The sequence below is a fragment of the Lupinus angustifolius genome, chromosome LG20 (assembly GCF_001865875.1).
Source record: "Lupinus angustifolius cultivar Tanjil chromosome LG20, LupAngTanjil_v1.0, whole genome shotgun sequence".
Lineage (NCBI taxonomy): Eukaryota > Viridiplantae > Streptophyta > Magnoliopsida > Fabales > Fabaceae > Lupinus > Lupinus angustifolius.
The window spans coordinates 3,073,193-3,084,789 of NC_032028.1; the positions used below are offsets into that span (position 1 = coordinate 3,073,193).

General features: G+C 33.0%; 2 protein-coding genes across 2 annotated transcripts; one reads left to right on the forward strand and one right to left on the reverse strand.

Moving 5' to 3' along the window:
• Nucleotides 2,412–5,960, reverse strand: LOC109336210 (ATP synthase subunit beta, mitochondrial). The gene is made up of 9 exons (XM_019572665.1): nt 5,428–5,960; nt 4,978–5,053; nt 4,790–4,878; nt 4,549–4,666; nt 4,360–4,463; nt 4,104–4,262; nt 3,781–4,005; nt 3,381–3,692; nt 2,412–2,839 (listed from the first exon to the last, which is right to left on the reverse strand). Exons 1-9 carry the CDS (start codon nt 5,908–5,910, stop codon nt 2,726–2,728), a joined length of 1,680 nt encoding a protein of 559 aa, XP_019428210.1. The 5' UTR covers nt 5,911–5,960; the 3' UTR covers nt 2,412–2,725.
• Nucleotides 8,316–10,871, forward strand: LOC109336211 (protein DETOXIFICATION 12-like). The gene is made up of 6 exons (XM_019572666.1): nt 8,316–8,691; nt 9,275–9,819; nt 9,929–10,015; nt 10,089–10,145; nt 10,249–10,487; nt 10,570–10,871. Exons 1-6 carry the CDS (start codon nt 8,425–8,427, stop codon nt 10,842–10,844), a joined length of 1,470 nt encoding a protein of 489 aa, XP_019428211.1. The 5' UTR covers nt 8,316–8,424; the 3' UTR covers nt 10,845–10,871.

The following is an 11,597-nucleotide window of genomic DNA, read 5'->3' on the forward strand; positions in this document are numbered from 1 at the left end:
TTTTTAATTTATCAATAACAAAAATTAGAGATAATTAAAAAAGTAAATAGGAAACTAAATAATGCGGTGTAGAAATTTTGAAGGGCCTTGTAAAATAAACAACCAAAATTTTAAAATCAATAAAACTAAAGGGGAGTTTTCCTTCATTAATTTGTATACAAAATTTTATCAATATGAGAAATGGTGCCCATTCACATTTTACTAACGTAATTTTAAAAATATTTATAAAATATAACTTGTTCTTGGGTGCAGGATTTATTATATAACTATCTTTTAGAAATTATCAAATTAAAATTTTGGTTAACATCGAATTAAATTAGGGAACACGATTTTCCTAAAAAAAACTAGGATAAATATGATTAAAAGGGATAAGTCATTGAAAACATGTAAAATAAATAAATGATAAAATATATACATTGTAACTGAAGTAATACTAGTTGCTTAAACTTTCCTATTTATTTTTCTGCAAGTCTACCTAGTTTTCTATGTTTTGCAATATTTGACATGTGAAGTTGAGGATTCTCTTGTTCAAAAGTCCACCTTGATGAAGAAGAAAACTTTTATAAAGATTATCGAGAACTTGATTATATACTTAATTGCATATTGTGTCATCATTGCGCATGAGAGGCTAATATTCTATATGCATATATTTTTCCTTAAGAAAACAAAATCAATTAAAATAACAAAACTACAAGAACCAACCCACAACAAACATTTAATTAAGTTAACAAAGAAAAGTCAAAGTGGGTGGTGGATAATGACCCAAACTACATTAAGCAGAAAAGCGTGTAGCTCATGATCCAAAAATGTAAAGGTCAGAGCTTAATTTTTATATTTGTTGAAGCTATCAGCTTAAAATGTAAATTATATACTACTTTCTTATCACTCGTTTGTTTGCTTTTACTAATAATCCTTTGGCTCCTTTAGTTTGACAGTTTCCAATAAACATGAATTGACAAAACTCAAATCCCATAAACGTAGTAATTTTTTGGCGAATCCTATGAGAGTAAGCTTTGTTTGCATAAAATGTATTAAATAATGTTTGTTCTGTTTTTAATTTTGCCTACTTATTAGTTAGAGGTGGATATGCATCATAAATAATAAATAAATTCATTTGTATCAAAACTTTACTGCCATCCTCGGTTACAGTTTTGTCTAATTCCTTTACCAAACACATAAATCCTAAAACATCTCTCCAACTCGCTACATCTCTTTCTCAACCATTAGTGCCGTTAGAAACTGTTTATTAGATCATCCACAATGTTAATAAAAAAATCATTGTTAACGAAATAAGTATATTCTTCGTTTAAATTCACCATTAGAAAGGAGTCGTTCTTGTTTTTATTCTGCAACCGTAAACTAAATAAGCATCATTCTTAAAGTTATTAGTCAATATTAAAAAATGGAAAAAATTGTTAGAAGAGATAAATATAAATGTGGAGTAGATTTGTGGGTCCATCTAAGAACGAAAATAAAGTTGCTCGATTGGAAATAATTTTAGCTTGAGATGCTTAAGTTGTTGGAAAGTGTAAACAAATATAAAATAATCAGTAAAACTCATTTAAGAATGAAAAAAATGTGTGGATGCGGTCAAATATTTGGTGGCATCAACCTGAACTTTATTGTTTGTTATCATCATGGTGGTAACAGTTGAAGATAAGGGTGAAGAAGAGTAGGGCCAGGAAAGGTATGCAAGGGTGGTTTTTTGAGGTTCTATAAAATTTGGTTAAGGCTATCTTTTGAGAATTACAAGGAAAGGGAATAAGAGATATCAAATAGCTAGGAAGAGGAGGAATGGAAAATAATCATCTCCCTTATTTCTAAGTATAAAATTTAGACGAAAGGAATAAATTAATGATAATATTAGAACATTTTTTATTATATAATTTTATTAAAAACATTCATGTATTTCCAGAAAGTATACAACGAATTTGAGAAACCATTAAAAACTTTTTCTTTCATTCATCCAACTTACAAACAAAAAGACTTCCTAAAATCATCCCTTCCTCTCCAAAATCACACAGCCTAAGGGAAAAAGGGTATGTACTTATTGTTGAGCGGGTGAAAATATCTACATTTGATACTCTTCATTACAACTATCTGATATGATTGGACTGTTTAGTTTCTTATGTTTAAGAAAGTAGAATATATCCAATGTAAAACCAATTATATATTGAATTTAATATTTATAGATTATATCGTCAACACATAATCAACATTCAATGCTATACATCATTCACTTGAATGCTGTACACCTCTGAAAGACTTCACTGAATTTGACCAAAATAAGGAGAAAAAATTGCTTAATTAATTTTGGTCTTGAGTTGTTACATAAAGGAGACACGGTCTGGAATACAATATAAATTACGACAAATTTCATTGAGCATGGGCACAACAAAACACAGCCCAAATGGGAAAAGAATGCTGGACCATGCATTTCCAGAAAAAGTTAAGTAACCCAAACTAGAGTGCAGAACATGAAACAATTTCATGTTATAACAATTTAAGGGAAGTAAAAATGTACATCCTCTTTGCTCTTCCCCTTATTAAATAACACAGATGAAACAAAAAGGGGGGCAACATTCAAATGGAAGAAATAACTTGACATGTTTCATACCAAAAATGGAAATTTTTGTCGATTGGCATTGCCAAGAGTTCCTAAATTATTAATTTTCGTAATTATAAAAGAAGAGGATTAAGATGAGAGCATAAATGTATTGTGTGATTAAGAGGATGATTCCTTAGCAATCTTCTCTGCCTTTGCTATGACCTCATCAATACCTCCCACCATGTAAAATGACTGCTCTGATAGGTCATCATATTTGCCATCCAATACACCCTGCCAGTAAGAGAACAAAAGAATTATTGACCATGCACTAAACCACAAGGAAAACCAATATAAAAAGGTTATAGACCACCAATTGTAACAAGACAAATGCAGCAAATCCTAAACTAAAGGACAACCATTATAACCAGTTATTTGCATCCTTTCTTTTTTCCCTTGAGAGGGGATTTTAATTTCACCGATGATGTACAAGAAAAGCCAAAAGAATCCATAAAAACAAGTCACAAATATTTAAAAGGTCTAACCTAGGTAAATAAAATATGCAATATACTAAAAGCTGAAATAAAGTGGTCCAGATATAAGTGCAGTACTTTGACCATACAAGCTTAATTGTACAAATGCAAATGACAAAACTATGGGGGGATTGAACTTTACACAAGCTGCAACTTACAGGGGACTTAAATTCAATTTAGATAGAAGACCTCAAACTTGGTTGCTAGTAGGGCAGCATTATGAAAGCAAAAGGGGGAAACATGTGCGGCTTTGAAACAAAATTGTAGTGAGATAAATGAAAAAAGAACAAAGAAATAGATACCTGGAAGCTGTTAATGCTCTCCTTCAAGTCAACATATTTGCCTGGGGCACCAGTGAAGACTTCAGCGACATGGAAAGGCTGACTCAAGAATCGTTGAATTTTACGGGCACGGGCAACAGTCAATTTATCATCTTCACTCAGCTCATCCATCCCCAAAATAGCAATGATATCTTGAAGATTCTTGTAGTTTTGAAGAACCTTCTGTACACCACGAGCAGTTTCATAGTGGTCCTCACCCAAAATAAGTGGGGAAAGCATACGCGATGTGGAATCTAAGGGGTCAACAGCAGGATAGATACCCAACTCGGAGATCTATTGAACATCAATAACATCAAATTAATTATTGAATATAACAACAAATACAAAGGGCAAATAGCCAGTTTAAATAACAGAATCAAACCTGTCGTGATAACACTGTTGTAGCATCCAAGTGAGCAAAGGTAGTGGCAGGAGCAGGGTCTGTCAAGTCATCAGCAGGCACATAGATAGCTTGGACAGAAGTAATTGAACCCTTCTTGGTTGTTGTGATACGCTCTTGAAGACCTCCAAGATCAGTAGACAGGGTTGGTTGGTAACCGACAGCAGATGGGATACGACCAAGCAAAGCAGACACCTCTGAGTTAGCCTGCACAACATATCAGTGTAAAACTACCGGTAATAACAGGAACGGTGTACTGGAAAGAAGAAAAGTTAAACTAAATAAGTTGTCCAAAGGACTCATACTTGGGTGAAACGGAAAATGTTATCAACGAAAAGAAGCACATCTTGGCCTTCAGCATCACGGAAATGTTCAGCTACAGTAAGCCCAGTAAGACCAACACGAGCACGAGCACCTGGGGGCTCATTCATTTGACCGTACACAAGAGCACATTTGCTCTCACTCTGATTTCATAAAACAACAACAGTTAGCAAACTTGTAAAATGAGCAAATCAAGGAAGAATGTCAAACATGTAGTTTATGAACCACATTCTGTTTCACCTGCTTATCACCAAGCTTAATGACACCACTCTCAATCATTTCTCTGTACAAGTCATTACCCTCTCGAGTTCGTTCTCCAACACCAGCAAACACAGAGAAACCACCTAATCGATAGCAAGAGTCAGCATACAGTACAGAAAGAGAAAAGAACATCTTCTCAAAAACAAATAAAGGGCATTAAGCACATACCATGAGCCTTTGCAACATTGTTAATAAGTTCCATAATAAGCACAGTTTTTCCAACACCTGCACCACCAAACAATCCAATCTTTCCTCCCCTTTGGTATGGTGCAAGCAGGTCAACAACCTGTATGGCAGAATTTAGGCAAAATTGGCACCCAGTCATAAGACACAGATACCCTTAACATTGGAAATTGCATTAACGAATAAACAGAAAAAATGAAATTAGAAACAGGAGAACAACAAATACCTTGATTCCTGTAACAAGAATCTGCTGTTCAGTTGCTTGCTCAACGAATGCAGGAGCTTCTCTATGAATGGGCAAATAATGCTCGGTCTCTACAGCAATTCAAAAAAATTACTCAAAAACATCGAAAAGAAATAATAGGAAAAATCTTATCCATCAATCAGACAAAAAGGGCTTTAAGGATTTCGTACCAAGGGGGCCCTTCTCATCAATAACCTCTCCAATGACATTGATAATACGACCAAGGGTAGCCCTACCAACAGGAACCTGAACAGGATGCATACAACATATCAGAACAAGAAAAAAAATATGAAAGCTACTAACAACCGAAAAATTAACAATAAATATCAGACAAGTTGAACTAGATCTGCAAACAATGACCCTATATTGATTTACACTAACAGAAGCAGTATTTCTAAATATATTTTTTTAATAATAAAACATCAGAACAATGTTATTCAAAATCACCTTGAAACAAAATTCTTTAATTTCAAAAGAATAAAAGTATAAAATCAGATCCACAAGATACAATAAAGTAAAAAATTACCCTAAACTATCAAATAAAAAACACAATACCAAGTAAACATTACCTACAAAATGGAATTCTAAGCTAATAAGTTAGAATTGATGGAGAAAATTACGGTAATTGGGGATCCGGTGTTGAGCACGCGCCATCCTCTAACAACACCTTCAGTAGCATCCATAGCAATAGTTCTGACAACGCCCTCACCCAAATGTTGAGCAACCTCCAACACCAACCGTGTGTTATGATCCAGAACCTCAAGAGCGGTCAAGATCGGTGGCAAACCCTCTTCAAATCTAACATCGACGACGGCACCGATGACCTGGCACACTTTCCCGATCGCGCCCTTACCGGTGTACTCATCCACGATCTTGCCACTTGCACCACCCTCCTTAGCGGCGGCGGGGGGAGGAGATGAAGCAGGAGCGGCGGCGGCGGCAGCGGTTGAATGTACGCGATTCAAGAGATAGCCATAGGGAGAAGGACGAGAAGATGAAGAAGGGATCCTCGATCTCGAGGTTGAAGAAGAAATTGAAGGTTTGGGTGAAGATCGACGAAGAGAAGAGCGAATCAGAGATGATAAGAGTTTGCGTGAAGCCATCTTCGTAGAGAGAGAGAGAGAGAGAGAGAGAGAGAGAGAAGATAGAAGAGGCTAGGGTTTGAAAATATAAGGGAGTGACACTCACTATATGTGATTCAGTGATTGTATTTTACGGTTCTGTCCCGTTATCGTGCCATGTGGCCATGCCAGACGAGGTTTTTTGTGTTCATTATATTATTATATGCGTGACGTGGCAAAGCTAGTCCTATGCTGTGTTCTGTTTTTTTGGGTCAAATTCTATACTCTACCAACCACCTAGTTGATAATATTGTAATCCTCCATGTAAATGGGCAAAATTTCTGTAAATTAGTGGCCAAATTTTCATACATGATATTTCTAAATCTAAATCACTTGTATTCTTCCCCAATTTGGGTCAATTCCTCTAGAAGTATCCAAGAATACTGATAAAATTTATATATGATATTGCTTGAAAATTTATATATAATGAAATTTGATCATTAAAGCTCAAAAATAGTGTAGAATATTTTGTTTATGAGATAATTTGGTCACTGGAAAAATTAAGTCATCAAATGACCCATAAAAATTTCTTTCACTTGACAAATTAGTCCTTACAAATTTTGGCTTAACTCAATTTAATCTAAGCATTTAGGGATTTAAATTACACTACATAAAAAATTTAAGGAACAAAATTGTCTCCTAAACAACATTTTCGAAAAATTATTTTGAGAGTTTATTTTTATAGGACTAAATATTATCATCCACAATCTAATTTAGGTACTTGGTCTTATTTTTTAGAGGAAGTGAATGTAATCCTTTTCTTTAGGTACTAGATATTTATTATGTGTATGGGATGAATGTTCAATCTCCCATGGATATACAAGTAACATCCTCTTGTGGACTCTTCTAATTCTTACGCTTTTGTTGAGAACAATTTAAATTGGAAAGTCTATTGCAATGATGTTATTATCTCTTTGACTAATAGAGTAAGAAATTTAGAATAAAGATGATAAAATTATTTACTATCCATAATTTATTTAAATTTATCTAAATTAAATCTATCCAAATTCGTTCATTAGAGATAATAGATTTAAATGGATATAATATAATGAATAATATTAATAATTGATAGATTCAAATGCATTCATTATATTCAATGGATATTCACAGATATATTCATTTGAAGGATATCCAATTCATCCAAAAAACTAAAATTCAAAAATGGTTTTCTTTTTTAAAGTTTCATTTAATATTTAAGAAAACTAAATTCAAGCAAATTCATCTATAATTTTCACTCTCACTTTTAATATTTTATTAAATTGAAATCAATTATATGACATGTATATGTAGTTAATATTAAAATTTTATTATTAATTACATAACATATATAAGTATGAGAAAAAATGTATGTATTAAGAATGTATAAATTTTATATACTACATTGTATTATCCACCATTTATATTTAATATTAAGGCTCATATTAAACTAGAAAGAGCATCATATTATAGATATATTGCAGAGATATAGGTAGATTTGAAAATAACTTTTAAAAAATTACATTTATCTAACAATCAAATTCCAATTAAGTTAATTTTTACAGGTTACCAAAATTATAGGCAATCATATTATCAAAATCAGAAAGATAATGAATTAATGATCATTAAAATTGAAATGAGGTTAAAAACATAATCATATTTACATATTGAATGATGAGGTGTATCTACATGGTGTTGGTCTAGTGGAGTAAAGTCTCACTAGATCTTAATATAACTAAAAATTTAATAATTTAATTCCTATGAGCAATACTTGTTAAGAGAAGTAGTCACTCACCGTAAAATAATTAATTCCTTATTGAAAAGTAGAGGATACTCGACACCAAAAAAAAATAGAATGATGAGCTGTTGTATTCAAGAAACTAATAAACATATAAATATATAAATAATATTTTTCATTAATTTAAAATGTAAAAGAAGATAATAAATTAAAGAAACTGTTAATTCACTTAAATTTGGTAGAAATATAAATAATAGTCAAAATTATGCACTCATATCATATGTCACCAAACCTATCTAATATTATTTTTTTCCGAATATATTCCGAGTCAATTAAATTTTAGGAAACAATATAAAATATTATCTTATATTGTTTAAAAATTCTTTTTATTTATGTGATCATTTTAATTGGTTGACCAAAATATAAAATTGGGACATGAAGTTGAAAAATTACAGAGGAACATTTATTCAAAATTAGAATACATATTAGATGTTGCCATATGATTTGATTACATTTTCTTTAAAACAAAATGTAAGTATATTCTTAGATTAATTTTTTTCGTGATGTATAATTGATTTTCCAAATAGGTGAATACATTGTCTTATAGAATTGGACCAACTTTTTATTTACTTGATAGTCACTATCTTTGTCCTGTGGTTCACGACAACGTTAATGCATTATCAAGTATTGAAATATATATATAACATTCTAAACGCTCCAACAGAGGCTGCGTTACACACAAATTTCTATCTGTGGACTAAGTGTTGAATAATTAGAAGAACATGGAAGAGAGTGTAATACCAGAAGAGGTAGAGCAGAAAACAGAGAGACACGATGAGGAGGAGCAGAAGCATAAAGTTACATGGAATGGTTTCAGTGAAGAAATGAAGAGGATTAGTGTTGTAGCAGGACCTATGGTGATTGTGATTTCTTCCCAATATTTATTGCAGGTTGTGTCAATCATGATGGTTGGTCACCTTGGTGAACTTTATCTCTCTAGTGCCGCCTTAGCTGTCTCTCTTGCTTCGGTCACTGGTCTTAGTGTTATTGTAAGATTATATTCTCACTAATATTCTTTTCAGTTTATTTCTCAGATCACAAACACACACGTATATCCATGGCATTTAGACACATATACTATTATTTTCATGTGAAGAAAAAACAGCTTGCTTATGATTAAAGAAAGAAATAAACATATTTTCCTACTAAAGTACATTCAGAAGTGTAAGGCCCCGCTGGATACAAGATGAACAAAACGTTAAAAGTTCGATTCTCTGTAAGGATATTTGTTGAGAGAGATAGTCTCTAGAGCAATTAGTTCATTACACAAAAGGGTGAAGAATACCATGTTAGTATCAACAAAATATTTTCCTCCTCTGGCCGACACCTGGTGTCAATTATTCCAAGCCAGTCATAATGATACTTTTTATTACTTTTTGTTTTTAAAACAATATATATATATATAGTGTTTCTGAAACTCTTGCCAGACTATCCAAATATATGGTGTCTTTTAACTATCTAACTACAACTATGATACCTTGTACTGATGCTACAAGGAATGTACATACATAATGTTTAGTGGACTGGAATAGCTAGTAACTAAGATCATTGGTAATTTGGACATGTTAACAGATAGGAATGGCTAGTGGACTGGAAACTATTTCTGGACAGGCTTTTGGAGCAAAGCAATATAAAAAAATTGGAACACAAACATACACTGCTATATTCTCTCTTACATTGGTTTCTTTTGTCCTGTCTTTACTTTGGATCAACATGGAAAGGATATTAATTTTACTACGGCAGGATCCTCTAATTGCACATGAATCAGGGAAATTCATAATTTGGCTTATTCCGGTACTTTTTGCATATGCAATTATGGAACCGTTAGTTCGATATTTCCAAATACAAAGTCTGCTCTTTCCCATGCTCATAAGTTCTTGTGTGGCTCTTTGTATCCATATACCTCTTTGTTGGGCTTTAGTATACAAGACTAGACTGCATAATGTTGGTGGAGCATTAGCACTTGGCATTTCAAACTGGTCCAATGTGATTTTTCTTGGATTATACATGAGATACTCATCTAAATGTGCGAAAACTGGCGCTCCAATTTCTATGGAGCTGTTCCATGGGATCTGGGAGTTCTTTCGCTTCGCAGTACCTTCTGCACTAATGACTTGGTGATATATCTTTCTGTTCAACTGAAATTGCATATATTCTGTACTATATGTTTTTGTTCTGCAAAACTTTACTATAATGTATTTTGTGCATGTATGTGGATGACTTTAGCCTCGAATGGTGGTCATTTGAGCTGCTTATTTTGGTGTCTGGGCTGTTACCAAATCCACAACTTGAAACTTCAGTTCTATCTGTTTGGTATGCCAATTACATTTTTAAATCCCCCCCTTAATGTTAATGTGATTTTACTAATTTCTTGTCATTTTTGAAGCATCAACACCATTGCAACTCTCTATACTATTCCCTTTGGAATTGGTGCTGCAGCAAGGTTAGATCATAAACTCACTCATTCTGTATATCTTAGATGTCACTATATAGCTACCTTTGATTGTATATGTTAACTAATTATATTTTCTTCTATCTGATTTTAGCACAAGGGTTTCAAATGAATTAGGAGCTGGGAATCCACAAACCGCCCATATTGCTGTGTTGGCTGCAATGTCTCTTGCAGTCATGGAGGCATGTGTAGTGAGCGGAACACTCTTCGGTTGTCGACATATTTTTGGTTATGTTTTCAGCAATGAGAAGGAAGTTGTTGATTATGTCACTCTCATAGCTCCTCTGGTTTGTATAACTGTTATACTGGACTGCATACAAGGTGTTCTCACAGGTAAACTTCACTTTTTTTGTAGTAAGTTTTATACAGAAGACAAGCTTAATTTGTCTCATTTTTTTACTATTGTTTGGTTCAGGCATTGCTAGAGGTTGTGGATGGCAGAACTTAGGTGTTTATGTCAATCTAGGGGCCTTCTACCTCCTTGGGATTCCAGCTGCTGCCACTTTGGCATTTTGGTTTAAATTGAAAGGAAAAGGGCTTTGGATTGGTTTACTAGTTGGTTCTTTTGTTCAAACTCTTCTATTGTCAATCATAACAAGTAGAATAAATTGGGAACAACAGGTATGCCCTCTAACCATTGTATTAAAACCCCAAACTTTACCTTTACTATGCTTGATTGTGATGCTTTAAATGACAATAAAAATGTCCTAACTAGTAACTACTGGATCTTCAAAATAACATGGCTTATTTCATACTTTGTGTCACAGTCTATAACACTTTTTAAGCAAAAATAAAATTTAAAATTACTTGATTTAATGTTGTTGTTGTTGTTGAAGATGGTATCCCTTTAGATAGTAGACATCATATTTCAATTGTGTGATCTTACTAATGCAGGCAATCAAAGCAAGGAATAGGTTATTAGAGGATGAATCTTCAGCAGACAATAGACCGATCGATAAGAGAAGCCAATGACTTGAGGCCAATTTTCTAAAGATGTGGACAATTCTCAGATGATGAGGATTGTGAGCTTATTCCCATTTTTGCAAGTTTGGAGCTAAAGCTTAATGGATTATTTGTTTTTTTGGGTTAACCATGAGCATAAATCTTCTTCTATCTGATAAAGATTAGTGGTACATGGTTTTTTTTCATGACTATTCTATATAGAGAATGAACTATGTTAAAGTGACCATGTGTTAGAACATATTTGTCATCACACTTGTGGTGACTTATATATTGCGATGCATTCTAGTCCACCTACAGAATTCATGCACCCAAAGTACCATATTGTAGCTTTTAACTTCTAAGGATAAGAATGATTGACTAGATTTTTATTAAATGAATTATTACACTAATTAACAAGCTACTTCTACATTCGCACGTGACATTATTTTTTTCCGCAGCATCAAGAACATATGTTACATATTCACTCATATGATTAAGAAC

Excerpts from the sequence above, each read along its gene's own strand:
- LOC109336210 (XM_019572665.1), bottom strand. The coding sequence starts at position 5,910 with ATGGCTTCACGCAAACTCTTATCATCTCTGATTCGCTCTTCTCTTCGT. Across the intron at positions 4,667-4,789 it reads TTCTTGTTACAGGAATCAAG|GTTGTTGACCTGCTTGCACC; the intron begins GTATTTGTTGTT and ends TCTGCCATACAG. Across the intron at positions 3,693-3,780 it reads CAACAGTGTTATCACGACAG|ATCTCCGAGTTGGGTATCTA; the intron begins GTTTGATTCTGT and ends GATGTTCAATAG.
- LOC109336211 (XM_019572666.1), top strand. The coding sequence starts at position 8,425 with ATGGAAGAGAGTGTAATACCAGAAGAGGTAGAGCAGAAAACAGAGAGA. Across the intron at positions 10,146-10,248 it reads GGAATTGGTGCTGCAGCAAG|CACAAGGGTTTCAAATGAAT; the intron begins GTTAGATCATAA and ends ATCTGATTTTAG. Across the intron at positions 10,488-10,569 it reads CATACAAGGTGTTCTCACAG|GCATTGCTAGAGGTTGTGGA; the intron begins GTAAACTTCACT and ends TGTTTGGTTCAG.